This window comes from Lepidochelys kempii, chromosome 10, assembly GCF_965140285.1.
Source record: "Lepidochelys kempii isolate rLepKem1 chromosome 10, rLepKem1.hap1, whole genome shotgun sequence".
NCBI lineage: Eukaryota > Metazoa > Chordata > Testudines > Cheloniidae > Lepidochelys > Lepidochelys kempii.
Window position 1 is genome coordinate 52988478 of NC_136389.1, and position 15178 is coordinate 53003655.

At 39.6% G+C, this 15178-nt stretch overlaps 1 protein-coding gene across 1 annotated transcript in view; it reads left to right on the forward strand.

Annotated features, from left to right (window-relative positions):
- Nucleotides 1-15178, forward strand: part of VPS13C (vacuolar protein sorting 13 homolog C) — a 187642-nt gene that overhangs the window by 82607 nt on the left and 89857 nt on the right. Inside the window, exons 34-40 of the mRNA XM_073303628.2 lie at nucleotides 362-529; nucleotides 4136-4440; nucleotides 4840-4987; nucleotides 5661-5769; nucleotides 6246-6379; nucleotides 8349-8505; nucleotides 10180-10259. Of these exons, the coding sequence (XP_073159729.1) occupies nucleotides 362-529; nucleotides 4136-4440; nucleotides 4840-4987; nucleotides 5661-5769; nucleotides 6246-6379; nucleotides 8349-8505; nucleotides 10180-10259 (1101 nt within the window). The remainder of the gene's footprint in view (nucleotides 1-361; nucleotides 530-4135; nucleotides 4441-4839; nucleotides 4988-5660; nucleotides 5770-6245; nucleotides 6380-8348; nucleotides 8506-10179; nucleotides 10260-15178) is intronic.

Sequence of the window (15178 nt, forward strand, 5' to 3'; positions counted from 1 at the left end):
GACTTCAATATTAAAACTACTGCATGCATATACTGCATTAGAGACGATCACTGAAAAAGCTAAATTGCCTGCAGGAGGGCTTAAAATAAAAATATTTTGTGGTTATGAAGACAAACTAGCAGATGGATTTGATATTTGAAAAATGGATATGCAAATTATTTTTAACTTGAAGTAGAATCTTTTGAGTACCCATTTCAGACTAATGTATGTGCTTTGTCTGCTGTTTACATATTTAGTTTTCTACTTTATCTATTCATAAACCTTCAGAAGGGTAATATGAAAATAGATTAAAATTTTGTTTTGCACTTATTTGAGAACTGGGAATAGTGATGTGAGGATCCTGTACCTATGTCTTCTCCAGGCTGTCTCTATAGTAGGAGATGAAGTCTTCAGTTTCAACCTGGCACTGTATCCAATTGCTACTGAGGGAGAAGCTTACACTGATATGTCCAAAGTAGATGGTATTGTCTCTCTGAAAGTGGGCTGCATTCAGATAGTTTATCTTCATAAATTCCTCATGTCACTTCTGGTAAGATTGTTGATTGTACTGAAATACCAGTTCAGTGTTGTCTGAGTACCTCCTCTGTATGAAAGCCACTGGTAACTTGCAGTTGCCATTACAAAAAGGACAGATTTACTGTTTTAAATGCATACTAGGAGGACAAAGGTTAGATAAAGCATTAATTTGTAGGATAAATTCTTAATTTTAATATCTGTTGAATTTAAAAAGCTGATGTTGATCTACAAGTGCTTGAAACTCCTTTTACAAAAATGAGACATAGTGGTAATCCAGAATTGAAACGTGTTTTTTCTCTCTCAGCATCACACACAGTGACTTAAATGCATCATGCAAAACCCAGTATTATTAGAGATGATCTTCTCTTGCAGTTGATTACCTCTACCATAACCTACAGCTCATGAGACTTATTTCTATTTGCTTTTCTGCTCTTCATAAAATGGATGAGTTAAATGTTTTTATCTAGTTTACAGGATGCAAACTATCTTTCATTACGTGGGATGTACTACAAAGCTGACGTCATTAGGACCTGTGTTCTCCATGTTTCAGAACGGTTTGCTGAAAAATGACTTTTTAAAATGCAGTTAATTAATATTGTTTGTTTTTAGCCACATCTTGGGTTTCTTTAGCTGACTTGTGAGCAAAAGAGCAATTTTGCTGTGCCCTGAGGTTAATGAGTTTTGATTCCTTTAATGAAGGCTGGCAATTTGTTGACATAAGAGTGAATCATGGTAAAGAAGTAGAGTTGTTACATTTGAGAAAACAGCAGAATGGGGACCCCTTCAATCACTGGTGAACATTGTTAAAATGCCAGTTTAAGCAGAACAAGCTGTTTACACTGTTACTGAATGATGTTCTAGACTGAGTGTTCAATAGTCCCATTCTCTTATCCAGCAGAATGCTCTAAGAGATCTCTGGAGAAAGTTTATATTCCAAATTTTTCCTCTTTTGCTTTAACTAATGCACAGCATTATTTTGTATGTATTCTTTTTACAAGACTTTTATGATTTAATTTGTGGTACTTCTAATTCTGAATGTTCCAAGAAAATGGAAACAAATTCTTTTAGGAGTAATAGAAACCATTGTACCTTTTGGTCTGGGCTGAGATAGTCAAAGCTGAATGTCCAGTTTACATTGAAACAATTTGAATGCCTAATTTACATGAAAACTAATAAGACCTGGGTGTCCAAATCATTCAGGTGTCTGTGAAAACACATTAATAGTTTGAAGAAAAATATCTACACTTTTAGAAAATTGTGGAATATTGGTATGGACATGCTTAAGGGGAAAACATTTATTTTTTTTATCTGGAAATTAGGAAATAATGCTGATGAAGAAGACAGTGACAGATCAATTAAATGTGCCCAGCACAATGTTGTTGCTGAATTGTCCCCTAGCATATGCGTGTATCTTCCTTTAGTAAAACCATAAGAAACAAATGTGTGTTCTCACTCTGGATCACAGATGTTGTTAAATTTAAAATTATTAGAATTGCCAGTATTTTTTCAATATACCTTTTGGGAAGACACTGAAGAAGCTGTCATTTACTAAATTTGTTTCGCAAACTAGAGGAAAGAGCATAAAGCTTAATATTTTTAAAATTTAGTTTTCAGTTTCACAAAGTTGTCTCTATTGTTGCCTGTATCTGTTTTTCAAATTTTCTGTATTAATTGTGACAAAGTTCCTCCTCTACCTTGGTGGGTCTTGCGCTTATTGGCGAATTTGCTCGCCTTGGAGCTTTACGGCAGCCATCAGTTTGGCCGTTTTCTTTAACCCACAGTCCAGGTCAACTCCTCCTCTGTCTGTCCAGGAGTTGGGAGGTTTGGGGGGAACCTGGGCCCGCCCTCTAATCTAGGTTCCAGGGCCATGTGGATTGCAGCTGTCTAGAGTGCCTCCTGGAACAGCTGTGCGACAACTACAACTCCTTGGGCTGCTTCCCCATGGCCTCCTCCCAACACCTTCTTTATCCTCACCATAGGACCTTCCTCCTGGTGTCTGATAATGCTTGTACTCCTCAGTCCTCCAACAGTATGCATTCTCACTCTCATCTCTTAGCGCCTCTTGCTCCCGGCTCCTTACACGCGCACCACAAACTGAAGTGAGCTCCTTTTTTAAATCCAGGTGCCCCGATTAGCTTGCCTTAATTGATTCTAGCAGCTTCTTGATTGACTGCAGGTGTTCTAATCAGCCTGTCTTAATTGTCTCCAGAAGGTTCCTGATTGTTCTGGAACCTTCCCTGTTACCTTATCCAGGGAAAAGGGACCTGCTTAACCTGGGGCTAATATATCTGCCTTCTATTACTCTCCTGTAGCCATCTGGTCTGACCATGTCACATAATGTTAACTTTATTCACTATCTATCCATGCGTTGATTTCTTGTTGTGGAAGTGGCACGGAGATGAGGTGTGTGGCATGTCTTCTCCCAGTGAAAATGCTAGTGAAAATGTAACCTATTTTGTGCCAGGCTGCACCTTTTCTCACCTCTCAGCAGACATGCTCCTCAGCTCACCTCTTGCTTTGCTTGAAGAAGCAACTTGTGTCTCTGGCTGAGGTGCTATCTTGACTAGATCCCTTGTTGCATTAGCTTTTAAAGTACCCAGACTTGTTCACAGGAATTTCACCAGGCACATAAAGGCCACTAACTTGCTTGGTAAAGTCCCAGAAATCCATCCATCGAGGGGCTGGCATCCTAGAATCCTCCTTCCTGGTATTCAGAGCTCTCTGTCCATGGCCAGGACACCCATCCTACAAACTCAGGCACTTACTGTCTCTTTTCAAAGGATCTAAACTCTTTTTGCATGAGTTCTGGACCTAACCATCGAAATGTCAGAGAAAGTCTAAAACAATTACCTTTCTATTACAATTTCTGCTTTCCACAGTAACCAGGAGATTTTGTTCCCACACTTCTGAAATTGCTAAATTGAGTAAGATCCTCTGACAGTTATTTCATTCCCATAGAACTCTTAAACTTCATCTAGACTGTACCAAATAGAGGAGGAAGTCCCACTCTGTCTTTACTCAGCTCCAGTTTCCAAGGAAAAAGAAGAGGCCTGTGGATTACCTCTCTGGCAGCTTCTGATTTTGCTTTCATGTAGCTTTTTACATGGTAGACTCATGATTAACTTAAAGCTTAAACACAATTCCACTATATTAGTTGCCACCATGTGAGAAGAAAGAAGATTGCAAGGAGTAATCTGTGTGAATTGTTTTGTACCTGTGGCACTCTTGCTATAGGAGAAACAAGTATCTTACCTGTTGTATTTTTCCATGATGAGGTGACACTGATGTAGTTACTCACCGTTTAGGTACTGGCTTGAATTGCTACCAGGGAGAAAGAACCAAATGAATAGACATGTCACAAAGTCACCAAACTGAAGAGCCTTCTTGTAGGGAATGGGTGATAAGGGTGTAGATGAGTGCAAAAAATGCTTAATTCTTATTGACAGATAACCAGACATATCTAATCTGTCAACCCATATTATCTTTCCATGGGAAAAAGTTAAGAACAGAAAGTTTCTTAACAGATAAGAAACTTGCTTTTCCCCATTAGTTATTCAAAAGGAGAGCAGCTAAGCTGTACCTTAATTTTTTTCTTTCTACCCCCTTATATTTGTTACAGAACTTTCTGAACAACTTTCAAACAGCAAAGGAGGCACTGAGTGCTGCTACAGTTCAAGCTGCAGAAAAGGCTGCTACTAGCGTGAAAGATCTGGCTGAGAGGAGTCTTCGCCTTTCAATGGATATTCATCTGAAAGCGCCAGTTATAATCATACCTCAGTCTTCAGTGTCCCATAATGCTGTCTTAATAGATCTTGGTTTGATCAGGGTACAAAACAAGTTTAGCCTGGTACCTGCTGAAGGCTGCTCACTTCCTCCAGTCATTGATAAAATGGATGTGCAGCTCACGAAGCTTAAGCTGTCTAGGTATGATAGTTGATTTTACCATCTTGAACTTGAACTGAAAATTCAACAGTTAATTATTAGTAATTTACCTGCTATGAAGTTATTTAATATAACTTCTCTGTAGTTTAGAACTCAATGGGATAGAACAAAATATTACTTTTAAAATATTACTTAAATTAGTTGGTGAATTTAGGATAAAAAGATGGTGTTTATTCTTTTCCATTGTGAAGGTAAGTAAAGCTGTAAATCATTTACATAGTGAGTTGACTGAGAACAAAAGGCAACATCACCTCAAATAGTGTTCTATTTATGAAAATATAAATACACTTCAAGAATGTTTGTATTTGCGCTTTAAGTTGTTTTTTGAAATGTCACAACATATGGTTTGTTTCATATTTTTGTTGGTTGTTTCTTTATTAGGACAATTATACAGCCTGGTTTTTCACAGCCTGACATTCAGATACTTCATCCTATTAATCTGAATCTGTCTGTGAATCGAAATCTAGCTGCAACTTGGTATCACAAAATTCCTATGTTAGAAATCAAAGGGCATCTTGACACAATGAATGTAAGTATTTTTTTTTTTTTAAAACAGACTACTTTCTGATTGTTTTGTGTTGATAGTGTGAACCTTTACATTGTTAACAATTCCGTAAATATTCTTTGTTTAAAAAAAAAAGTTACAGGTTGGTTAAATCTATGCAGGTTTATTTGGATCAAGAAGAGACTCATCATGTTGTGTTAGATTTAGTTGGAATTAAAAAACAAACAAAAAAAAGAAAAAAACTCTTTAAAAATATTTTACTGCGTGAGAATATTGAACTAAAATACTGTTTTTAAACTGTTAAAGAAAATACACTGTAATCAAGAATGTGTGTACGTTTGTATAAAAAGAAAATCCAATGAGTTTAAATCTCATAGCCATCTTTTAGAAAGAACATCTTGTAAATAAGACTGAATTCCATTGTAGATAGTCAGGTTCCTTTTCACAGTCCTAAAAAGTCATTACCCATAACTTGTGTGGTGTTTTTGTATTTCTTGGATGGTCACATCTAGAGCTGCATTTATGAAAGCCATATTATTGTGGTGTTTGATTCTTTTGAATCGTACTGCTGAGTGAGACGTGATAAATAAAGAGTAATATATTCCTGCCATAAAGAGCTGTTTTGCTGATATAGGTAAACAGTAGAAGGAACAGATATACAATTCATTCTTAAAAACATAAAGCTGTTACTTTACAGGTTATTTTAAGTCAAGAGGATTTGAATGTTCTGCTTAAAGTACTGACAGAAAACCTTGGTGAAGCAGATGAAATGTTAAGTAAAGCAAAGCCAATAGTGCAAAAGGAAGGTAAGAGAATTTCTTTTCTGAAATCCTCAATTTTAAATGGGTGTTAGTCTTCATTAAATTTTCAGTGAAAGTGAACAGATAAATGTAAATGAAAAGCAACTGTAACTCTTTAAGCCTATCCCTAATTTTTACTACATAATTGTTTTGCTCTCTTGCTTTCTTGTCTTGTGTATGTATGTTGACATTGCTCATACTTAAACATATATTTCAAAGTGAAAATATTGGAAGTAAAAATGAGAAATGTTATGAACTAAAAATTCATGTGGAGTTAGCCAATATTGTCATATTGTGAGAGTATTTGTAATCAACAATGCTTTCTTCTTCCATTCTTTACTGAAAGGCTCAGTTGAAAGAAATTTTGTACATTTTCACTAAAAATCTTTAAATATATAAAATACATAGAATGTGTTTCTTGTGTGAAATGAATTGTAGTAACACTTCCTTGAATGAAATTAACAAATCATTGAAAATGGCAGGAAAAATTAAAGGAACTGAGATACCTCTGTCAACACAGAATGAGAGTACTTCAGGAGAAAGCTTACCTGGTACAACAAAAGTAGCATTACGTGAAGATGTAACCAACATGCTCCTTAATTTTGAAATCAAAGAGGTATATATTTAACTGTACAATATCTTGCTTGTGTCTGACTGGGAAGACCAGGTTTTGTATCCCTCTGTGGCTGCTTTGCATCAACCAAGACAGAGTAACCGTAAAGCCAGTTCAGCAGGATATTCAGATTGATATTGGTTAAGGATATCATTAGTGGCTGGAACTCACTCAATTCAACGCCAGCTTCCTGGTCCCCAGTGTAGCACCTTCTCCCCGCGCCCCCCCAGCAGTTTTCAGCTACCTGTCTGTTACATGTTCAGGCAGTGAAGAAATGTTGGTAAGAGATGGATGCTGCTATAGAAAAGAATAATTTCCCTAGGTAATTTTAAATGGACCCAAATCAAATGTAAATACTGACAACCTTGTGCTTTTGACTTTTTGCAATATCAGAATGTTGTGTGTCAGTCCAAATAAAATAAAACAAAGCAAAACCTTGGATTCCAGCAAAGAAATCTTGTGGTATCCAAAATAGTCCCTAGAATCGCTGGTTTTTAGAAGAGTTACAAAATGGAAAATAAATTCTCATCCTCCAAGAGAAAAGAGCCTCTAAGTTTTTCATTCAGTCAAACTTAATTACATGCTCTGATTAATAATGTACATACTGGCCCATTTTTTCTCCTTTTCTGAGAGGGTGGGGGAAATCCAGGAGCTGTAATCTGCTGCCTGATCTGTATTATGAAACCAATTTGTTTTCCAGAGACTGTCCAAATATGAAATGTTCTGGCTCTGTCCCCAGTTCTGTTGTAAACTGGATCACGCTAATGGCTGTATTAACTTGATCCCCTTAGCTCTGGCCACTGTGGGGATATACACTAGCTGATAATTGACAGAATGCAGATGCCCATGACAGGGTTTGGGGAACAGTTGCCATAGGATCAAGCTGGTCTGCTTTACACCATCTGAGTTTTTCCCCTATGCCAGGGATACTCTCACTTCTTCAGTTAGGGACAGATTAGGTCTCTTTGTGCTTCATGCTGCAAAATGGCCATAACTGGGGATAGAATCTGGGTTTTATCTCATGATTGTATTTGAAAATAGGGTATAGCTCATTTTAAAACATTGTCGTTTTGATTATAAGGTTCTATGTCTCTACTCCTCCTATGTCCCTCCCAATATTTTTGACTCACTATAATTCTTGTTCTTTCTTGTCTTCATGCCTCTTACCATGCTGGCTCTCTACCTGGAATGGTTTCCTCATAATATTCTAACAAGCACTTTATTATTTTTCATCTACTTCCATGAAACTAACTTCATCCTGCAATGCTTTCTACTACCTCATCAATCTCTTACCCAGAATTGCTGTACTCAGGATCTGGACTCATGGTGGTTTTTCCCCTTAGCTCAGATCATAAGGTGCTGAGGGGTAAGCACTGTGTATTACTGAGATGGGGTACATTGATGGTGGTGTTAAGGTTATTTTTTAATCATCTTGATTCTAACTGGAAGAACAGTTATTTACTTGCACATTCTGTTCATTCACTTGAGGATTTAGATACATTACTCATCTAAAATGGCACATGGTTCACATTAGTGTCAGTTCCCCCCTCCTTGCCCCCAGAGAGAGCAACTTGGTATTTTTCTAAGTTTTTATTTGCTTGTTTTGTGCTCAGCACTGAACAAAGTCTTACACCAAAGAGTTTATAATATAAAATTGATCTAGATAAGACAAGGAGGAGAAAAAGCCAGAGAAAGAGAATCTTTTTCTCTTTTCATACTGTTTCAATAGATTGTAAGTGAAAATTTTTCTGGAGGGATTTTACAGGTATAGTGGCTTGACTAAGTGGAATTGGGAGAACATTACATACATATAGAGAAGTATGGAAAAAGCATAGATAGAGGCATGTGTGAGGTAAATAAATAAGGTGTCAAGGCTGGCATTGCTGATGGAGTAGAGTTGTGGACATTATAATTACCTACTATAACCAGTGAACTATTTTATTGGAATATAACCTTAATTTATCCCCCCCAGGTTGTGGTAACCTTGATGAGACAGGTGCAAAAGGAGGGGCATCCCTTACATATTCTAACTGTGCTGCAGCTTGGAACTGAAACCAGAATCGGAAACCACGATATGACTGCAACAGCATATCTGAATAAAATTACTTTGAAGTGCCTTGAATTTACTGGTGGGTGCATTGTAACTTGGCACTTTTTATATAGTACACAAACAGTTTAGCAATAAGGTTGTACAGTTAAAAATTTTAGAAGTGCAGAAATGAATTTCTACAGCAACATTAACTTTGTGACATTGCCCTTAGGTAATGGTGCTTCAATACGTCAGCCTTTAATAGTCTAAGAGCTTGTCTTTGGTGAAAAAGTTAGTTTGAGTTAATACACTTAAGCTAGTTCAAATGGAGTAACAGCTCCAGTGAGAGCAACCACACCGCAAACCAGCACTTGAGATACAGAGTGATTAGGTTAGCAAATGATGAGTTTTAACTCATGCTGCTGCATTCTCAGCAATGTTGGAGCTTCAACCCTTTCTGTCGGGCCAGCTAGCTCGAGCTTAAAGCACCACTTAATTTGAGCCAGATGGTTTTGAGTATGAGTCTAAGAACAAAACTCAGGTGATAGCTTGAGCTAACAACACAATGAAGACAAACTGTCAATTTAATTGTGCAACCTTAATATTATATAGTGTAATAATTATTTGATAGCTGTACTGTTTCCCAAAGTAAATGCTAAAAAAAAGTTTTCAGTGAAAGTTTAATTTTAGTTGTATGACTTCATACCCAGCTAAAGTACTACTCAGTAATAGATATATGTTAAGATGAGAACTCCAGCATTTTTTGTGTGTTTTTAAATAAGGAAAAATCCGTAAGTAAATTTGAGCCCAAAAGGAAGACTTTTTTCCCCTAATGGTGTGTCTACACTGAAAACAAACAAACAAAAAAACCCAAGCAACCAACAAAAAAACAGCGTGTGGCAGCAAGTCCCAGATCCTTGGTTAACTGACTTGGGCTCACACTATGGGGCTAAAAATACAGTGTAGATGTTCAGGGTTGGGCTGAAGCCTGGGCTTTGGGACCCTTGTCCCTCATGGAGTTTTCAGAGCCTGGGCTCCAGGCGGAGCCTGAAGATCTGCGCTACTATTTTTAGTCCTGTTGCATGAACTTATCGTAGAATCATAGAATATCAGGGTTGGAAGGGACCCCAGAAGGTCATCTAGTCCAACCCCCTGCTCAAAGCAGGACCAATTCCCAGTTAAATCATCCCAGCCAGGGCTTTGTCAAGCCTGACCTTAAAAACCTCTAAGGAAGGAGATTCTACCACCTCCCTAGGTAACGCATTCCAGTGTTTCACCACCCTCTTAGTGAAAAAGTTTTTCCTAATATCCAATCTAAACCTCCCCCACTGCAACTTGAACTTGAGACAGCTGATCTGGTTTCTGAAACATGCTGCTACTGGTCTTTTTTTTGCAGTGTTAGATGTATAATTGAAATAACTGAGTAGTGATTCTGATTTTTGCTACGATATAGAAGTAGCAGTGGGAAATGCACAGTTTTTCCAAACTGAAATTTTTTCTGGGTTTAACATAGTATAAAAACGACGAAGAGCATTACTTGGATAAAATTACATAAAATATTTATTTTCATTAGATGCCACTTGATCAGTGGTCTTTAAACTGAAAATGACTACTTAAAATTATTTTCATTATGACCCATTACTTGTTCACTTTCAATAGCTGAGTCAATTAACAGTTAAAGCATTTGCATGGGGGCTTGCTTTCTTATAAAACGTGTATGTGAGACAGAGTGATTTGAAGTAATATAAATGTATATGTGCCCTTTTGTCTACAGACTCAAAAGGAGATCCTCTTCAGATTATTAATTCTTCAGATGAGACTGGTGAACACCTTCTGAAAATGGAATACATAAAGGTTTTAGTATAGTCTTTATTTAAACCTCTGGATTATTTTAACCAGTTTTAAAGCCCTGATACTGCAAACACACCTGCATTAAACTTCAATCACAGGCAGAAGTATTTGAAGGATTGGGATCTAAATGATCAAAGTCCTGTGCCAGTTGTCAATTTTCAAGGATAAAATCTGCTTTCTGCTCTTACACTAGCAAGCATAGTGCTTGCTGAAGTGAAGAATCAATATGAAGTAATTGAAAGCAATATCTTCCAAATGATTGAATGTATCCTCTCCCACTGGGAACAAGATGTGTCAGATCCTAGCAAGCACCCCTTCCTGGCGGTCCACTAGCATTTCTGTGTGAGGAATCCAAGCCTCATGTGCTTTGGATTCCCAATGGTGTATTATACTTCTGGAGTCTGAGCAGAATCTAGCCATTGCCTCAATTTTAGGGTGACTAGATGCACTTTCAAGGTGCAGACCTTCTATTTGAAGCTGTCTTTGGAAGCGTCGGAACTGACTGTCCAGATGCCTAGCTCTCTGGGTGCAGAACAGTGACCCTTCACATTCCCCAGCAGCCTCTTACCTTAATCTGATGCAAAATGGATCTCTCCCCCCCACAGCTCCTGCCCATGAGTCCCTTTATAAATTCTTGCTGGGAGTCACCTGCTTCTTTTATTTTCCTCCTGTTAGCTTTGCACTTACAAACTCCTTTTCCTTCAGACAAGAAGTGGAAGTTTCTTCTGCCAGTTTGAGCAATCACATTGTCCCAAGATACTTTACTTTTAAATAGATGTTCCTTGAGTGCTGACGACTCACTGTAGTCTCTGGCCTGACAGACTCACAATAGAACCCTGTTAACTCATGGGGCATCCACATACATGTAGACTTTTCATGATACAATTTCTTAAAACCGTCCACAGCTCAAAAGTGGTAGAGACAGAACTCTCAATTCATCACACAAGGAACAACCTTCTTTGCAAGAATGCTCTGTTAAATGGAATGGAACATTTGCTCATACCTATTTGTGTGGCAGGTGCCCCTTTAATAGTGGTACTGGCTCAGTAGGGTTCACAAATTGTGGGGAATGGACTCTGAACAAGGCAGCCTCTCATGGGGGAGTGAGCTATAAATGTAGATTTAGTTATAAGAAGAGAGAACCTACAATGCAGGATATCTTTCAGAAGGTATGTGGTTATTAGGGACAAAGTTGAGGACACCATCTCAGTTCAGTAGTCCTTAACACTAGTGCATTCCTTTCTCTTAGTGCGTTTCTTTGTCTTTTTAATCTGGAAGTACATAATTGTAACCAACAAGAGATCAAGCTGCTTATGTATCAGAGGGGTAGCCGTGTTAGTCTTTAAGGTGCCACCGGACTCCTCGTTGTTTTTGTGGATACAGACTAACAGATTTATTTGGGCATAAATGGGTAAAAACCCCACTTCAGATGCATGGAGTGAAAATTACAGAAACAAGCATAAATATATGTTGGCACATGAAGAGAAGGGAGTTACCTTACAAGTGGAGAACGAATGTTGAAGGCCAATTTAGTCAGGGTGGATGTGTTCCTCGCCCAGTAATTGATGAGGAGTTGTCAATACCAAGAGAGGGAAAGTTGCTTTTGTAGTGAGCCAACCACTCCCAGTTCCTATTCAAGCCCAAATTGTTGGTGTTACGTTTGCAAATGAATTGTAGCTCAGCAGTTTCTCCTTGAAGTCTCTTTTTTGAAGTTTTTTTTGTTGAAGTATGGCTACTTTAAAATCTGTTGTTGAGTGTCCAGGGAGATTGAAGTGTTCTCCTACTGGCTTTTGTATGTTACCATTCCTGATATCTGATTTGTGTCCATTTATCCTTTTACGTATCATAGAATTATAGAATATCAGGGTTGGAAGGGATCTCAGGAGGTCATCTAGTCCAACCCCCTGCTCAAAGCAGGACCAATCCCCAACTACATCATCCCAGCCAGGGCTTTGTCAAGCCTGACCTTAAAAACTTCTAAGGAAGGAGATTCCACCACCTCCCTAGGTAACGCATTCCAGTGTTTCACCACCCTCCTAGTGAAAAAGTTTTTCCTAATATCCAGCCTAAAACTCCCCTACAGCAACTTGAGACCATTACTCCTTGTTCTGTCATCTGGTACCACTGACAACAGTCTAGATCCATCCTCTTTGGAACCCCCTTTCAGGTAGTTGAAAGCAGCTATCAAATCTCCCCTCATTCTTCTCTTCCGCAGACTAAACAATCCCAATTCCCTCAGCCTCTCCTCATAACTCATGTGTTCCAGACCCCTAATCATTTTTGTTGCCCTCCGCTGGACTCTTTCCAATTTTTCCACATCCTTCTTGAAGTGTGGGGCCCAAAATGACACAGTACTCCAGATGAGGCCTCACCAAAGTTGAATAGAGGGGAACGATCACGTCCCTCGATCTGCTGGCAGTGCCCCTACTTATACATCCCAAAATGCCATTGGCCTTGTCAACAAGTGCACACTGTTGACTCCTATCCAGCTTCTCATCCACTGTAACCCCTAGGACCTTTTCTGCAGAACTGCTGCCTAGCCATTCGGTCCCTAGTCTGTAGCGGTGCATGGGATTCTTCCGTCCTAAGTGCAGGACTCTGCACTTGTCCTTGTTGAACCTCATCAGATTTCTTATGGCCCAATCCTCCAATTTGTCTAGGTCCCTCTGTATCCTATCCCTACCCTCCAGCGTAGCTACCTCTCCTCCCAGTTTAGTGTCATCTGCAAACTTGCTGAGGGTGCAATCCGCACCATCCTCCAGATCATTTATGAAGATATTGAACAAAACTGGCTGCAGGACCGCCCCTTGGGGCACCCCACTTGATACCGGCTGCCAACTAGACATGGAGCCATTGATCACTACCCGATGAGCCCAACAGTCTAGCCAACTTTCTATCCACCTTACAGTCCATTCATCCAGCCCATACTTCTTTAACTTGCTGGCAAGAATACTGTGGGAGACCGTGTCAAAAGCTTTGCTAAAGTCAAGGAACAACACGTCCACTGCTTTCCCCTCATCCACAGAGCCAGTTATCTCATCATTGAAGGCAATTAGATTAGTCAGGCATGACTTGCCCTTGGTGAATCCATGCTGACTGTTCCTGATCACTTTCCTCTCGTGTAAGTGCTTCAGAATTGATTCCTTGAGGACCTGCTCCATGAGTTTTCCAGGGACTGAGGAGAGGCTGACTGGCCTGTAGTTCCCAGGATCCTCCTTCTTCCCCTTTTTAAAGATGGGCACTACATTAGCCTTTTTCCAGTCTTCCAGGACTTCCCCCGATCGCCACGAGTTTTCAAAGATAATGGCCAATGGCTCTGCAGTCACATCCAACAACTCCTGTAGCACTCTCGGATGCAGTGCATCCGGCCCCATGGACTTGAGCTCGTACAGCTTTTCTAAATAGTCCCGAACCGCTTCTTTCTCCACAGAAGGCTGGTCACCTCCTTCCCATGCTGTGCTGCCCAGTGCAGTAGTCTGGGAGCTGACCTTGTTCGTGAAGACAGAGGCAAAAAAAGCATTAAGTACATTAGCTTTTTCCACATCCTCTGTCACTAGGTTGCCTCCCTCATTCAGTAAGGGGCCCATGCTTTCCTTGACTTTCTTCTTGTTGCTAACATACCTGAAGAAACCCTTCTTGTTACTCTTAACATCTCTTGCGAGCTGCAACTCCAAGTGTGATTTGGCCTTCCTGATTTCACTCCTGCATGCCCGAGCAATATTTTTATACTCTTCCCTGGTCATTTGTCCAGTCTTCCACTTCTTGTAAGTTTCTTTTTTGTGTTTAAGATCAGCAAGGATTTCACTGTTAAGCCAAGCTGGTCGCCTGCCATATTTACTATTCTTTCTACACATCGGGATGGTTTGTCCCTGTAGCCTCAATAGGGATTCTTTAAAATACAGCCAGCTCTCCTGGACTCCTTTCCCCCTCATGTTATTCTCCAGGGGATCCTGCCCATCCTGCCCTGAGGGAGTCAAAGTCTGCTTTTCTGAAGTCCAGGGTCCGTATTCTGCTGCTCTCCTTTCTTCCTTGTGTCAGGATCCTGAACTCGACCATCTCATGGTCACTGCCTCCCAGGTTCCCATCCACTTTTGCTTCCCCTACTAATTCTTCCTGGTTTGTGAGCAGCAGGTCAAGAAGAGCTCTGCCCCTAGTTGGTTCCTCCAGCACTTGCACCAGGAAATAGGCCTGTCATTTTGACCGTCGGGAGGAGTCCACACAGAATTCTTCTGCTTGTAGTGTTGGTAGGAGGGTTCCTGCAGGTCAATGCTCTGTTCAGTGGTGTGTTGAAAATATTCCTTGAGTCGGAGAAGTCGAAAGTAGGTTTCCAGATCACCGCAGAACTTTATCATATGCGTGGGGGTGGTGGTGCAGAGAGTCCCTGAGATAGGACAGACTCTTCTGTCGGGCTAAGTGTGTGGTTGGATAGATGAACAATATTGTTGGGTGAATTAAGGCTACCACTCTTGTAGCCCCCTGTGTCACGTAGGAGTTTAGATAGTTTACTGTCCTTTTTCCTCTGTAAAGAAGTAAAGTGTGCATTGTAAATGGCTTGTCTTGTCTTGTTTTTGTAAAGTCCAGCCACGTGGAAGTTTGTGTGGAAGGTTGGTTTTGTATGAGAGTCTCCAGTTTTGAGAGCTTATTATGGTATTTTCAGAATGGCTGTTAGGTAGTTTGTAGATTTGAAGGCAAGAGGGGCTATTGTAGTTGTTTATTCTAACCCCCTAATTTAAGATAGGCTATAGAATTTCACCCAGTAAATTTGCACATAGACCCCATTAACTTATGATGGCAAAGGAGGTATTGTTTAGAAAGACATCCAGTCTTAATTTTAAGGTCTCTGAGCAATGGTGAATTGATTATGTACCTTTGTAATCTTTTCCTTTGATTAATTATTCTTATGGTTAAAAATTGGCACCTTA